Source organism: Macrotis lagotis, chromosome 5 (genome assembly GCF_037893015.1).
Source record: "Macrotis lagotis isolate mMagLag1 chromosome 5, bilby.v1.9.chrom.fasta, whole genome shotgun sequence".
NCBI classification, from domain to species: Eukaryota; Metazoa; Chordata; class Mammalia; order Peramelemorphia; family Peramelidae; genus Macrotis; species Macrotis lagotis.
This window is the reverse complement of record NC_133662.1, coordinates 215,842,612-215,859,479: the sequence shown is the minus strand read 5'-3', so window position 1 is coordinate 215,859,479 and position 16,868 is coordinate 215,842,612. Positions and strand designations below refer to the sequence as shown.

At 44.1% G+C, this 16,868-nt stretch overlaps 1 protein-coding gene across 1 annotated transcript; it reads right to left on the bottom strand.

Annotated features, from left to right (window-relative positions):
* Positions 1 to 1,520: 1,520 nt before the first annotated feature.
* DDX20 (DEAD-box helicase 20) lies at positions 1,521 to 14,447 on the bottom strand. Its single transcript, XM_074188435.1, has 11 exons — positions 13,667 to 14,447; positions 13,441 to 13,535; positions 11,713 to 11,881; positions 9,958 to 10,072; positions 9,705 to 9,847; positions 9,383 to 9,521; positions 9,220 to 9,278; positions 7,046 to 7,128; positions 6,409 to 6,514; positions 6,187 to 6,288; positions 1,521 to 2,981 (listed from the first exon to the last, which is right to left on the bottom strand). The coding sequence occupies exons 1-11, from the start codon at positions 13,962 to 13,964 to the stop codon at positions 1,813 to 1,815; spliced, it is 2,478 nt and encodes an 825-aa protein (XP_074044536.1). The 5' UTR covers positions 13,965 to 14,447; the 3' UTR covers positions 1,521 to 1,812.
* Between the last annotated feature and the right edge of the window lie 2,421 nt (positions 14,448 to 16,868).

Below are 16,868 nucleotides of genomic sequence, written 5' to 3'. Positions count from 1 at the left end.
ACTAGGCCACAGTAGTTTTTCTCATCAGTTGCTACCTCACCTTCTTTCCATACCTAGGGTTTCCTAAAAACATCTATCAAGTCCTAGGGTTTATCAGGATGTCAAGTCTGAGCTAAAAATTTTATTTTTATGAAGAGAATGTCCCACACAATGAACCTAATTAGCTTTCTCCACTGAGAGGAGGTATTATTTCAAATTTTTTTCTTATAAATGCTCATGAAAAAAGAAAACAGATTTAATATATTTTGTGTGTAGCTTCTCTCCTCAGACTAGTTATCTGGCAATAAAGATGTGCTCATCCCCAGCTTATTTTCCAATTTAAAAAATAACAAACACAAAGTAACAGACAAACCTAAAGAGAATCCAATTAATTTCAGGACTAATGGGCAATTTCATTTCTAATTAAGATGCAGTGGCATCCTAATTAAAATTCCTTGGCAATGACAGGCTGCTAACTTGGCCATATTGGGGGGGGCAGAGGAAGAGAGTTACAAATGGGACATGGCAAGGCAAAGGAAAGGTGCAACAGGATCTTAATTTGGTGTAATTAAAATTTTTACCACTGTATGGCACACTGGACCTAATTATCCAATTGCTATTTACATTGTTTTAATTAATCCACCCTACTTGGCAAAATCATATAAATAGAAAAGTGAAGACTCTCATTGCTTTACCTTAAAACAGGAAGCGGATGGTATTGAGTTCAGGACTATGGCTGTGTGGGTGTTTTGACAAAAAATGACGATCACCGTGGGTGTATGCTGACAGGAGAGGAACAGTATTTATGTTGTCTAGCCCTCTCAATAGAACAGCCTTCCTAAATGAAGAGCCAACCCTGTTGCCCTAAATCCTGCCTCTTTCTTCCAAAGAATCAAGGTTTTCCTTGGAGGGACTAGCTCACAGCAGGGAAGAACACAAAAGAAAGGAACATAAAGATCTGACTCCTAGTGATTTTTTTCAATCACCACAATATTAGAATGTAACATTTCCTAACAAGATTAACTTCTTCCTCCCGGTCTAACATAACAAATACGTGATGAGAGCATCAAGGATGCTGTGTGGAGGCAGTATGGGAAGATTAAAGGCTAGCTATTCAAATGAGAACCAAAAAGTTAGCAGATCACTTTGTCTTCTGACAGCCAAGAAGGTCCTGACCCACTGCAGCCTCTCTACTAGAAACAGATATTTGAAAAGTTAACAGTGAAAACATGGGGGGGAGGGTTCCCACCACAACTTTAGCAGTTCATTTTATGAAAATAAACGTATGTTTCCTGTCTGGGTTTTTACAAAGATTAAAGAAACAGCTTTACTAAAAATCCCCACTTACCTCAATTTAAAAGAAAAAAGGAGTTATTCTTGGTCAACAAAATTCTAAAAATACTGCATTTTCACATTGTAGCTATGAAAATACAGCCTAGCCTGATAAGAACCAAGTTATTTTTCTACAGGAGGTCCTTCATAATATTTACTCCTTGGGAGCAGGTGGTGGTAGTTTAGGAATATTTTAAATAAGCAGTGGGTGTAGTACTATGTTTTGTTTATTTTTAAGGGGGACAGTGAAAGAATGGTGAAAAAAATGATGCACTAAGACTCTGTACCCAAACTTCTCTTTTTTCAGAGCCCAAATATGTGAATTTTCCCAAAAGAAAAAAGAGGAAAACAGTACCTCACCTGATACAAACCAACCTGAAGAATAAAAGCATTTCATAGAACCTCAAGCTTTTTAAAAGTCCCTCAAAAATGCCATTATAGTCTGTCCTCCAGGACAGAGTCCCCCCAGAGGCACCAAAGAGCTTCTATAAACTTGAAGTTTCACAGGTCACTGCCCCGCATCAACTCCTGAAGATAGATGGTGTTCATGTGATAGGCTGCCATCCAATCGGAGTGTCTCTTAGCGTTCCAGCTGTAGGATTGCGAGGCTGCTGCGTAATATTCCTGCCATGCCCAGTAGCAGGATCTCCAGTAATCCTCATAACTCTGATTGGTGGGGAAAACTGGAGGGTGCTCCCCAGAGTGATTGGGGTGATTGCACCAACTCTCTTCTGGAGGCTCCCACTGCAGTTGGTGGGGCACCCGTTTGGGAATGCTCTTCCTGCTGCGCTTAGAGGTCTGGTTAGCTCCCTCCTCTCTTCCCAGGGCTTTCATCGGGATGTGAGGGACATCTTCCCGCTCCTCCACACTCAGAGTCTCACTTCTTTTCAAGGGCTGATCAGGAGAGGCATGGCCTGTCAGGGAGGCCAAGTCGCTTTCTCTCACCTGATTGTCAGAAGAGCCTTCTAAACATGACTTGTTCCCTTTGCTCTGGGATGATGTTCTTGAGCAGCCGGAATCACTGTCACTGGCTGAATCTTCTGAGTGGCCACTACTCACCAATGCCCGGGGGCTTTCTTGAATTTGTCTCCATTTCAATAAACCATTTTGGGGCTGCAGGGCCTGTTCCCCAGGACCAGTATAGTGCCTGATAATTTCAACATGCTTTTCTAGTCCCTCAATATAATTTTCATAATCCTCCACCAATTCAGAAAAAGTCACTATGCAGGGTTGCTGGGTCTTAAAAGAAGAGAGACAAGGGATTTTGGGGAGTGAGGCAAGTGAAGCTTCTCTGGCCTGGTTCTGAAAGATGTTGGCACTTTCAACAGGGGTCTGATTGTAGTTCTCTACTGGTTCTTTCAATTGTGTGGCATAGCCCACTCCCCTGGAGAGTTCGGCTTTCTCTTTGGATCCATACTCTGAATGGCTTTTCCCTAGGTGTTTCTGCTTGGTAGCTTTCTTTGATTTGACTGTCCCTGGAGGACCTGACACTGTCTGGCAGAGAGCCATATGGCTACTCTGAGCTTTCTGTGCCTGGATGATCCAATCTGGCTTCTGAACTGTTTTAGGAGCTTGGATGGGTACATTAACTGAACCAACTGTAGGCACAGCAGCTTTGACCTCAACATCCCAATCCAAACATTCTTCCATCAAGCCAGGAGGAATTGGATCTACATAATAGAAAAAGGAAAGCATTAATATTCTCCTAATACTCTTATTAACTTATGTAAAAATGTAGGATAGTCTTCAGAGGCTTCAAATGTTCCAAGTATGTTTTTCTTATGAGCTGTTCTTGGAATATGGCAGACAAACAACATCCCCACCAGTTGCATTTCCATCTGGTGGAAGAATAAAAGACTGAGGACATGGAGAATTCTTTCCCAGTATCATCCTCTTCCCTTTAGCAAATTTAAGAAAGCAGAAGAGGAACAGGATTTGTGTTCCCCACAACTGTTCACCCAATGGAAATTCAACTAACTTCAATAAACATTTATGAAGCACCTACCAATACAAAAAAAACATTATTCTTAGGATACAGAGAATAATATTCCTATTTCCAAGTTTAAAATCTAATTGGAGAGAAGAGGGAAGGATGGGGGTACATAAATATCTATGACTAAAGTAGAGAGAATATTAAATTGTGCATGTCTTGGAACCAGCACTAACACTACTAGGTTTATACCCCAAAGAGATCTAAGAAAGAGAAAAAAGATCAAAATGTACAAAAATATTTAGGTTTGTAGTGTCAAAATTGGAAACTGCTGGGTTGTCCATCAAAACAGGAAAAGGCTGAACAAATTTATGGTATATGTACTGTACTGTACTGAGAAATAATGAAGGGGGATGGTTTCAAAAAAACCTGGGAAGACTTATTTGAAATAATGCAGAACGAGGTAAACAGAACCAGATGAACAATCAGTAACAGCAATATTAAAAAAAAAAATTTAGAGATGAGAAGAGAAACTGCATTTGAAACTAAAATCCAATCTAATTCAGAAGAGGACATGGATGAATGCATAGGAGAAGAAGTACTATGAATAAAATGAATTGGGTCTTGAAAGAAAGGACAATATATCAACAGATGGACAGAGGGAAGGGGTATACAGAAGGAGAGAACACCATTCCAGACTCAGGAAGAAAGGCAAAGACACAGAAGAGGGAAAGAGTGGGGAATTGACAGCAGTCCAATTTGACTAGAATGTTGACTGTGAACCAGATTATGCTGGGCACCTTGAACACCAAGATCAGAAGTTTATGCTTTAAAACAGGAGACAAAGAGAGGGCCTACAAAAACCACTCTGAATCCCAAAAGGATGACATTATTGTTCAAACAGCTAAGGAGAGGCAGCACTCCTCAGATTAAAAACCAGAAATAACGTAAATGGCAAAAAGCTGGTTAATCATTTTACAAAAAATATGAACAGGGAGTTGCAGTGCAGCACACTGTCTAGGTGGTCCAGGTAGTCCTGCCACAGTCAGGTCTGCCTTTCCACACTAAAAATGAAGCCCTTTCAATAAGCCCCTGGCTCAGCTCTTCAGGGACCTCCCCACTTAGATTTTTAACCCTTACTGTCTAAATAATGTGGTCTAAGTTTTTGACAGCACGCTCCCCCTTTTGTCCCTAATCATCTTTTTTTTAAAGGTTTTTGCAAGGCAAATGGGGTTAAGCAGCTTGCCCAAGGCCACACAGCTAAGTAATTATTAAGTGTCTGAGACCAGATTTGAACCCAGCTACAGGGCCAGTGCTTTATCCACTGGCCACCTAGCCGCCCTAACCCCAGTTGCTATTGATCTCTGTCATGGCTCATTTTCTTAAGACTCTGGAGCTACAATATCTACCTGCTTCTCCCTGTCTCAGGTGACTTCTCTGGACTTGACCAATGGCTATCCTAACTTAAATTCTTGCCAACTCACAAAGTCATTCCCAGTTATTCTGCTTCACCCACATCCACAAAGACCTCTCCACATCCTCAAAGATCTACTATGTTTATTACATACTAAAAGATTCCAAATTAGCACCTTCATGCTCTTTATCAAGCTATTCCCTTTCAGGCACACCTTAAAAAATATTTATTCTAACACTTTAACACCAGTTTCCACCAAAAGGGGGTCTGCAGGCCAATTCTCTGGTAGACCTTAAAGTAATATATAAACAAGAGTACTCAGGGCAGCTAGGTGGCACAGTAGATAGAGCCCTGGCCCTGGAGTCAGGATGACCTGAGTTCAAATCCAGCCTCAGATGCTTAATAATTGCCTAGCTGTGTGACCTTGGGCAAGTCACTTAACCCCTTTGCCTTAAATAAAATTTAAAAAAGAGTAGTTAGCATTATTTTTTTAAAGCATTTTTGCATACACCCTAATCAAACTGGGCTATTTTACACATAATAGACTTCCCAAGAGAAGCCATGATGTCTCTTTATCTAGAACTAAAATTTAAGATATGACCAATTTCATGCTCAATATTACTTAAAACTGCATACTGTCAATTGATATCAAATTCCTTACCTTTTCAAAGAGAAGAGACGAGAACAGAGGAGGAAGAAAATTTGGAACTCAAATTTTTTTTTAAATGATTGTTAAAAAACTATATATGTAATTGGGAAATATTTAATGAAATTATACACACACACACACACACACACACACACACACACATATATATATTTAAAGCAATATGCTATTAAGTTTGGGTTAAGATTTTTTAAAAGAAATTAATTTCTATATTAAGCCCTACAGTCTAAATATTAACATTTAGTTAGCTTAGTTGGTTCAAAAAAAAAACCTTAAAATTATTTCATTCACCTACCTTTGAAATCCAACATATTAAGAAAATAAAATCAATCTTTCATGAAAGAGAAAACTTCTCATTCCTTGAAACTCTCTAAACCCTTTATATCTCTTGTGGTATTATCACATTCTACATTAATCAGTTGTGTGAACATTTTATTTTCCCTATTACATTTTAAGCTCCATGAGTTCAAGAGTTTTTTGGTTCTCTTGTCCACAGTACCTAAACACAATGCCTTACAAACATTTACCCAATTTCTGAATGAACAGTCAAATATAACAATATTCCCACATGATTAGGTTTTTTCTAATATTCATATCGAGTTTCAAATGCAATATTTAAAAAGGATAGAGAGAATAAATGACTTGATTAAAACAGTAATTCCAACCAATCCTGTATACAGACAAAATACTGTCCAAACTTGAGATATTATAGAGAAAATGGCATAACAGTCTCTAGCTACAAAAAGAAAAAGTTACTATGCAATGACCAAACCACCTAAATAAAAGCAGAGTTAATATGGTCATCAAACACATCTTGTGTTAGTGAGAGGCTGATCTTCAACAAATTTTGGTAACAAACTTTACCTGGCAAACAGAGGAGGTTAAGATTACACTTCTGGGCAATTGTCATCATCATATTTTCTTCCTCTCCCCGACAACAATAGGTTACAGCTAGTCCCAAAGTACCTAAAACAGAAAGATATAAAATTAGACTTCCTGCTGGACATAAATGATACCTGCAATTCCAACTATCACATAAGGGCCCTTTCCTAAATAAAGGAAACCCTATTTTTTTTTGTCTTTTACCAAAACGTCCAGCTCTGCCAATCCGATGCATGTACGTTTCCCAGTCGAATGGCACATCCAAATTTACAACCAGATTCACTTTCTCAGCATCAATCCCACGTGAAGTCTCAAAATGAATAAGATAGCAGTTGTTTACTTAATAATGTTCCCCCATAGTATTTCAAAATGAACACTGTAATTTCTACCCCCAAAAAATCTATACTACTTTGGCACAACCACAGATGATAGGACAAATTAAAGGCAGAAGTATATTTGGCAGCATGGGTGAAAATAATATGTTTTCTAAATTCTGCATATGAGTGTAGAAAAAAGTGTCTGTACTTAAGTCCTTCTACACTTACTAGCTATTTAACTCTGGAAAAATGTTTTAAACCTTAAGTTTCCTCACCTGAAAAAGAGATAATACACCAAATGCTACATAAAGATAAGCTATTGTTTTGTGAACATTACTGCTTTAGCTTTAAGAAAAGGGACAAATATCAAAGCCATTTTAAGAAATCATGCCACAGAGCTGGGAGGATAGGCTGTCTTCTGGTATTCTCTCAATACGTATACATAAAATATACTAAATCTGAATTTGAGAATTAGAAATATGTGTCAAGATGTATTAGTCATCCAAAGTGAACAGGAAGCTTACCAAATCTGTTGAAATGAGAACTCTGCAATGGAACTGCTTCAGTTTGGCCATAGCATCTAGACGTTGGTTTTGATTCATACTACCTGAAGAAATCCAAGAACATCAAATGTTTTATAAGCAATGATGTGGCTGTATTTTGTGATTACTCAAATACATAAAAAGAAACAACCCTGACTCCCACTGCATTTATTTTAAGACTTCCATATGCATGGGTATGATTTCATTAATATGAGTAAGTTCTGCAACTGATACAAATTCTGGCTCTTTCAAAATTTAGGACATTGACTGATAAACTGATACAACTAAAATAACATCAGCTGGATCTCCAAATGGAGTTAAGCTGGTCCTTGGATGAGAGTTACTGGGTCCGTACCAGGCTTCTCTTGATCAGTAGGACCTGCCAAAGCTTGTGTTCTTACTAGCATAGTTTTCAAGAACCCAGAGTTCTAAGAGCAAAACTTCAGTTCTCTTCAACTTCCTCCCTACACGTAATAAAAATAGCTAGTATTTATAGAGCTTTTAAAGGTTCATAAAGTATTTTACAAGTATTATATCATCCCCACTTCATAAGGAAACTAAGGCTGAGAAAAATTAAGTGATGCACACAAGGCCACACACACACACACACACAGCTAGTTAAAGGGTCTGAAACTGGATTTGAACTCAGACTCCACCACTATGAACAGCTCTATCCACTCTCTAGCTGCCACATGATGTGACATTGAGATAAGAGTTTCTTAGACTATGAATAATTCAGAATGAGATACAAGAGAAACAAGCTTTTTAGAATATAGTTCTATAATAGAAACATTTTCAATTCATTACCATACACAGTGTGCATGTATTATGTATATATATATATATATATATACCTACTGATATTTTTCAACAAAAATGTATATATTATACATTATATAATAACTGCTCCAACAGTGATGATGAAATATACCAGATAAAGTACCTAAAATAATTGGGCTAGAATTACAACTCCACCATATACCAAGTGTGACTAGTAAAATCATTATCTCTCTGAGCTTCAGTTTGCCCCTATAGAAAACAGGGATGACACTTGAACACCTAGCTCAAAGACTAATGAGATTAATATATATAAAATTCCTTTGGAGTCACACAAAGTATCATAACCTAAAATATGTGCTCCCATCCTAATTACAATGAAGGCTTAACACAGCATGATACTTTGTACACTTTGGAGTTTTAAATGTTTTTCTATCAGAAAACATTGTCAGAGTAGCTAGGTGACACAATGGATAGGGCACTGGCCCTGGAGTCAGGAGTACCTGAGTTCAAATCTGGCCTCAGATGCTTAATAATTACTTAGCTGTGTGGCCTTGGGCAAGCCACTTAACCCTATTGCCTTGCAAAAAAAAAAAAAAAAACTACAAAAAAAAAAAAGAAAAAGAAAGAAAACATTGTCCCAGGGGGAGCTAGGTAACACAGTGGATAATAGAGCACCAGCCCTGGAGTCAGGAGAACTTGAGTTCAAATCCAGCCTCAGACACTTAATAATTACCTAGCTGTGTAACCTTAGGCAAGTCATGTAACACCACTTGCCTTGTGAAAACCAAATAAAGAAAAAAGAAAAAAGAAAACATTGTCCCAAATAGCAAATAGGTGAAAACACCTAAGTTTTTTTTCAAGAAACAGGACAAATATCGAAGACATTTTAAGAAATCATTCCATAGAGCTAGGAGGAGGCTAGGCTGTCTTCTGGTATTCTCTCAATACAAGCACATAAAATATACCAAATTTGTACATTTAAGAACTGGAACATGTGTCAAAATGTATTAATCATCCAAAGTGAACTGTAAGCTTCCCAAAGGTGAGGTCACAAAAACACCCATCTTAGTCAACTTGCTATTTTAAAAAAATACCCCAAATAATTCATTCCTGCTATCATGCTCTATTTGCAAAATTTCATCATTGTTATTTAACTTAATCTTTTCACTTATAAAAAGAAAGTTGTCAGTGAGCATTATAAACATACCTAAGAATTCCACAAAGAAAAATATCTAACTGGAACAATACTTTGGATTAATTTGAAATTACAGAAAAATAGAGGGGAATAAATCTCAAGACTATATCTGACATACCATTTCGTCCTCTTACTTTGGGAACTTCATTCCAAGGTACTTTATAAAGGTTAAAATACTTACCTGAAATGCACTCAGCAGGAAAGCCCTTGGAGGACAAGATATCAGCCAAATGTTGGGCTCTGTAGAAAAACGATATAAAGAACTCAAATCTTATAGAATTCATCCAAAATACTTTCAGATTCTCATGACTATCTCCTTCACCCAGCATCTCAATCTTAATTACCTGCTATGTAAATTAGAGAAAACCAAAGCTTGATTAAATGGAATTCTACTAAATAATTCTTGCAAGTGCTGAGTCTTTTCCTCAAAAATCTTATGAGGCAAGGGATGTGAATTCACCACTTTGTAATATTGCTTTAACCCTATGCAAAAAAAAAAAAATAGGAATCATTAGTACAGAACGAACAGACATCATACTCCATATACCAAGAATTCTTATAAGGTCTATAACAGATGTGTACAAACAGCTGCAAATGGGGGGGGGGGGGGAACTATCAGAATATCATGAACTTAACACAAAGGACATATCTAAAACCTAGACATACCAATAAGACTTGGGTCACTGGAATTCAGCCTCACAAATGTGGGGTCTCTCATGTACCTCGTCAAAGCACTGGCCAAGAATTCAGGGTAGGTAGCTGATACTGCCAGCATCTGTTTGTTGGCAGGTAGAGAAGAATAAATCCAACTACAGAATAACAAAAGGAAAAATAAACACTGAAGATACTTAACACAAGCATCCCTTGGAAAGGTGAAGTATTTATGCATTTAAGGGTTAAACCAGTTATTTTTCCTTACTTTATTTGTTCCTGGAAGCTCCCTTCTTCTAGAAGTTTATCTGCCTCATCAAGAATAAAAAGACGTATACTGGCTGTGTTCAAGTAGTCAAGTTCTATTAACTGCTTAATTCGACCTATGTTTCAGAAAAAATAAAAAGTAAATACTGACGGATTAACTATGTACAAAACATTTAAGCATTTTGCATTATTTGTGTACATATGTAACTGTACACACACACACACACATACACACGCTGAGGTTGGCCCTTCATTCTTGAAGAAGATCATAACAATCATCGAAGAGGTGATGCCATGACAAGCACATAAACTGGATTTGATTGAGGGGGTGCTGTGCTAAGTCACCAGCCTCACTTTAACACCTTTGAAATAAAGAGGTATGGTTTGGCAAAAATAAATGAACAGAGGTCCTGCCTATTAAGATATACTTCGAAGAGGTACAGCTCACCTTTGACTTTCTGGGTCAAAGTTGATCACTGCATATCCTTGGCAATAGCCAAGCCACTCTTCCTCAGCCCCTGTATCTGGTCTGTTACTGACCTCTTTCCCCTCCTCTCAACTGACTCTACAACCATCCAAGGTTAGACCCCCATAGACTCTTTCAGGAGCTTCTGGATGGTTGTCCCTGAACTCAACCTTTTAGAAGCTCCTTTCCTTTAGACCTTTCCTGGTTCCCTCACATTCCCATGCCTTACATCCAGGATTATCACTAAGCATCCTGATTCATATCTAGTCACTGGACTCAGAGTATCTATCTATCTATCTATCACTTTTTAATGATGTAAATAATAATGACAGCAACTACTGAAGTCTGAGGAACAGCTAAACACTATTAGTTTTAATTCCCCTAATTTCCTTCCCCAGTTCCCATTAAAATTTTGTGCATAGTTAATCAATAAGCCAAAATAGAAATGAGGTCATGTAAGTCAACTAAAATACCTGTTAAAGTGCCTATTCAACATCTAATAAGCAACTACCATGTGTAACATATTCCTCACACTATGAAAAAGGCATATAGCTAGAGACTGGATTTCAGAGTTAAAAGAACCTGAAAAAGATTCAAATCTTGCCTTTTACATAGGCTGGCTGTGAAACCTTGAGCAGGTTACTTGGCCTCTCTTTAGACTCTTAAGTTGCTATACTTCATTGGTAAAAGGAGATCCACCTCCTTCAATTTTCTATTATCACACACACACAGACAAAAAAAAGTACAAGACACTGCTAGGGGAAAAAAAATCTCTGCTCCCTAAAACTAGACAGCTCTCCTGAGACATTCTCATTTCATCAACATTTTACAAGGAAAATAGATTATCAACTCCTGGATGATCCACAATTAAGATAATCCATAACATACATATTAAAAACGAGTGTCCAGCAGCTAATCTTTCACATTGTCTTCAGACCCATTTTGCCCCAAATTTATTCTTCAGGATTTCAAGTGAAGAGGATTCTTTAATTCACAGGATCACTGATTTAGATTTGTGACCTCAGGTCATATGGTCTGCCCCCCTTCTTTTATAAAGAAGCAAAAGCCAAAAACGATAAGTAATTCACCATCTAACATTACATAGATATTAAGGAGCAAAGGCAGGATTCAAACCCAAGTTCTCTAACCTCAATGTACCACAGTTTTTCTCATTTGCTTAGTGTCAGTCTATTATTCCTGACACTGACCATTAAAAATCGAAATTTTACCTTAGCAATTTCAGAATCTACCATGTTCTTGCTGAGAAAAGGTAACAGTAAACAAACTTACCAGGAGAGCCAACAGCAATATGGCACTTCTTAAGTCTAGTCTTATCTTGAGATAAAGGTGTGCCTCCAATGAAGACATGGCATTCTAATCCTTCCATCTTGATTCCAATGGCTGTGATAACAGAATGGATCTGCACAGCAATCTCTCTGGTAGGAGCCAAGATCAGGATCTAGGGTGCAAGAAATCAATTTTCAGACTAATTTTTTTAGGGTTTTTTTGGGGTAAGGCAATGGGGTTAAGTGACTTACCCAAGGCCACACAGCTAGGTAATTATTAAGTGGCTGAGGTCACATTTGAACTCAGGTCCTCCTGACTCCTGGGCCAGTGCTCTATCTGCTGTGCCACCCAGCTGCCTCCCAGACTAATTTTTAAAAGTACAGAAAACATCTAGTCCCTAGAAACACTCCCAAGAGAAGGAGGAAAAAGGGCCACTTATGGCTCATGCCATTAGGACGCAGCTTCAGCATCATCACCATCCTCTAAGAACCCTCAGTGCCTCATGCCTTCAAAGTTCGTCAAAGTGAGGCAGGAAGTCAATCAACTTGATAAACATGTGTCTGAGAGAGAGTAAGCCCCAGCCGTGGGGGTGGCTAAGGCCCAAGATCCAGCCACCTCAGAGGCACCTCATCCTGATGCTCCTGGAAAGTTTCACTGCTCAAAACTGCACTTTTGGTGCTGCCTCCTTAGGGGACAGGCCGAGGTCTCACAGCTAGTACTAGATCTGCTCCAGGGCAGGCCCAGGGCGCCTGGCTGGCCAGGTGGGGGGCTGCTCCCCTCATACCTGACCTCAGGCTCACCTGGGGGGCTGCTCCCCTCCCGCCCCGACTCAGGCTCACCTGGGGGGCTGCTCCCCTCCGCCCCGCCTCAGGCTCACCTAGGTGGCCAGGTGGGGGGCTGCTCCCCTCCGCCCCGCCTCAGGCTCACCTGGGGGCTGCTCCCCTCTGCCCACCTCAGGCTCACCTGGGGGGCTGCTCCCCTCCCGCCCGGCCTCAGGCTCACCTGGGGTGCTGCTCCCCTCCCGCCCGGCCTCAGGCTCACCTGGGGGGCTGCTCCCCTCCGCCCCGCCTCAGGCTCACCTGGGGGGCTGCTCCCCTCCGCCCCGCCTCAGGCTCACCTAGGTGGCCAGGTGGGGGGCTGCTCCCCTCTGCTCACCTCAGGCTCACCTGGGGGCTGCTCCCCTCCGCCCCGCCTCGGGCTCACCTGGGGGCTGCTCCCCTCCGCCCGCCTCAGGCTCACCTGGGGGGCTGCTCCCCTCCGCCCGCCTCAGGCTCACCTGGGGGGCTGCTCCCCTCCGCCCCGCCTCAGGCTCACCTGGGGGGCTGCTCCCCTCCGCCCCGCCTCAGGCTCACCTAGGTGGCCAGGTGGGGGGCTGCTCCCCTCTGCCCGCCTCAGGCTCACCTGGGAGCTGCTCCCCTCCGCCCCAGGCTCACCTGGGGGGCTGCTCCCCTCCGCCCCACCTCAGGCTCACCTGGGGGGCTGCTCCCCTCCGCCCCGCCTCGGGCTCACCTGGGGGCTGCTCCCCTCAGCCCGCCTCAGGCTCACCTGGGGGGCTGCCCCCCCACCCCGCCCCGCCTCAGGCTCACCTGGGGGGCTGCCCCACCCCGCCCCGCCTCACCTGGGGGCTGCTCCCCTCATACCTGGCCTCAGGCTCACCTGGGGGGCCGCCCCCCCACCCGCCCCGCCTCACCTGGGGGCTGCTCCCCCCCACCCGCCCCGCCTCGGGCTCACCTGGGTGGCCACGTTTTCGAGGATCAGGGAGTCCAGGGCCACGGTGGAGAAGACGCAGGTCTTGCCGGTGCCGGACTTGGCCTGCACGATCAGATCTGCGGGGCGGGAAGCGGCAGCTCTGGGCTCGGCCCCGGCCCGGGGCTCGGCCCCCTCCCGGCCTCCCTCCCCGCGCGGCCCGGGGCGGCCCTGGGAAAGGCGCGCTCCGGGCGGGGGCCCCGGGCCTCACCCAGGCCGCAGCGGCCCAGCGGGATGGCCTTGAGCTGCACCGGCGAGGGCCGCTCGAAGCCGGCCGCCCGCAGCCCCTCCAGCACCGGCCGCGACAGCAGCAGCGACCCGAAGTCCGCCGGCTCGGCCGGCAGCACGTCCCCGGTGCGGGCCCGCGGGCCGCCCACGTCGTGGGCCGTGCGCGGGCCGCGGCCTTGGCCCGGCTCCCCCGCGTCCGGCCCCGGGTCCGGGCCCGGGGCGAAGCCGGCGGCCATCGCGCAGCCTCGAGCGTTGCCCGGCGCCGCCACCGCCGCGGCCATGCCGCCCGCCGCCGCCGCCGGATCTCGCGAGAGGAGGGGGCGGCGGCGCGAGCGCAGAGAAGCAACTTTATTGACAAACCGTCCGGAGCGAACACGGGCGGGGCCAAGAGGAGGCGGAGGCCAATGGACGCCCCGGAGGGCGGCAAGAGGCGGGATCAGGCGCGGCGAGCACCCAGAGGGCAGGAGCCGGAAGGGGCCGGGGCCTCCCGCCGGCAGAGGGCGCCGCCGGCCCGCGCTCGCGTCCGTCGCTCTGAGGCGCCCGGGCGGCGCCTCTCCGCCCCTCGCTGCCTCGCCTCGTTCCCCTCCTCCGCCCCGGTGACGGGGGACGGACAGGTCATGCAGCCGGACCCGGCCCAAGAGCGAGGCAGGTCAGCCGGGCCCCGCGGGGCGGCCTCGCGCCCGGGCACGGGAGAGGCCGGAGCCGGACACGCCCCCGCTCCGGCTCTCGGCCCGCCCCGCGCGCCACATCCGGGCTACGGCGTGACGTCACGGCCGTCACAATGCGAGGCTCCGCCCCCCGAGCCCCGCCGCTCCTTCCGGCCGCCTGGCAGCGGTGCGTGGTCAGTAAGCCTGGGCAGGCGCGGGGGGCACCTGCTGGCAGAGGCCCCCCCGGCTGCCGCCCCTCTGGCTACCCGCCTCTGGACCCCTCTACAAGAGAAAAGTGGGGGCCCCAAAGGCCTCCAGTTCGTTGCCCACACGCAGGAGCCAAGAAGCCGATGCCCCCGTGAGGGAAGGGGCACGGCCAGGTAGCGCGCCTCCTGGGGACCCCCATGCGTGGGAGCTGGAAGGCCTCGGGTGGGCGCCGTCTCCCAGGGGCACGGTTCCCCCCATCTACGTGCCACCCAGGCTGGGTGGCATAAGTGGCTCGTGAATACTCCGTCCAGAGGGAGTAAAATGGGTTTTTTTTTAATTTAGACATCTTAATAAATGACACCTCTGTCTCAAGGGGAGAGGACAGGGGATTCTGGAAACGTTAAGTCCTACCGGCACTTTGAAAGGCTCTGATCCTGCCCCTTTGTGCCAGTCTTTGGCTGGGGTCACACATCTAATTGTCACATTGTCCCCATACATTTTCCCCTCCCTGCTCACTGTACTAATGAGCAAGGACAGCTACCCCCTTGAGAATGGACAGAGGAGAAGGCAGAACCTAGGTTAACTCAGAACCAGACGGGGCAGACCTGGCCTAAATCTAAGTTTTGGTTTTTTTAGGTTTTTGCAAGGCAACAGAGTTAAGCAGCTTGCCCAAGGCCACACCGCTAGGTCATTATAAAGTGTCTGAGACCGGATTGGAACCCAGGTGCTCCAGACTCCAGGGCCCGAGCTCTATCCGCTGCGCCACCTGGCCGCCCCCTGATCTCAGTTTTAGATCATATTGAGGCTAAGTCTTCTTTCTTAACTCACATACCTGTCCACAGGCCACAATATAGCCAGATCCTACTCTTTGTAATATAAATTTACAATTCTCCCTTCACGTTCTTGTGGAACCAAACATCCCCTTATTCCTCCTATGTGACCTCCAATAAGCAACAGGCCCTTATTAAGCACTGTACTAAAAATACAAGCAAAAATAAGACAGACCCTGCCTTCAAGGATCTTACTTTCCAATAAAGGAAAACAAAGAATTTATTAAATGTTTATGTTTATTAAAAAGTTCTAGGGGCAGCTCGGTGGCACAGCAGATAGAGCACCGGCCCTGGAGTCAGGAGTACCTGAGTTCCAATCCGGCCTCAGACAATAAGTACCTAGCCGTGTGGCCTTGGGCAAGCCCCTTAATCCCATTGCCTTACAAAAACTAAAAAAAAAGAAAGAAAAAAGAAAAAGTTCTATGTTTCTATGAACTAGGTACTGTGCTAAGCACTAAAGATAAAAATAAAGTCAATAGATCATCCCTAACCTCAAGGAGCTTACTTTCTAATGAAGGAAAATAATAAAGAATTTCTTAACCTACAAACTAGGGTGGCTAGGTGGCACAGTGGATAGAGCACCAGCCCTGGAGTCAGGAGGATCTGAGTTCAAATCTGACCTGAGACACTTAATAATTACCTAGCTGTGTGGCCTTGGGCAGGCCCCTTAAACCCATTGCCTTGCAAAAAACTAAAAAAACAAAAAAAAACCCCTATGAACTAGGCACTGTGTGCTAAGCACTGAAGATACAAATAAAGACAAAAGACACTCCCTGATCTCAAGGAACTTACTTTCTATTGAAGGAAAACAATAAATTATTAAAAAAAAAAAAACTTTCTACAGTCCCTGACCTCAAGGAGCTCACAGTCTAATGGGGAGAAGACAACAAGCAAACAACTCTATACAAACAAGCCCCAAACAAACAAGATAAATTGGAGATGATGTTTCTCAAAGAAGACATGATCTTGAGTCTGTACCCTGAAGAGATGATGAAAAGGGTAAAAACACTTGTAAAAAAATATTCATAGCAACCCTGCTTGTGGTGGCAAAGAAATGGAAATTAAGTGAATGTCCTTCAATTGGGGAATGACTTAAACTGTGATATATGTATGTGATGGAACACTATTGTTCTATTAGAAACCAGGAGGGATGGGAATTCAGGGAAGCCTGGAAGGATGTGCATGAAATGATGCTGAGCAAGATGAGCAGGACCAGAAAAACACTGTACACCCTAACAGCAACATGGGGGTGATGGTCAACCTTAATGGACTTGCTCATTCCATCAGTGCAACAATCAGGCACGATTTTGGGCTATCTGTGATGGAGAATACCATCTGTGTCCAGAGAAAGAAATGTGGAGTTTGAACAAAGACCAAAGACCATTACTTCTAATTAAAAAAAAAAAAAAACATGTTATCTTATTATACAATTTTGCTCTTATATTTTATGTTTCTTCCTTAAGGATATGATTTCTCTCTCATCACATTCAACTTAGGTCAA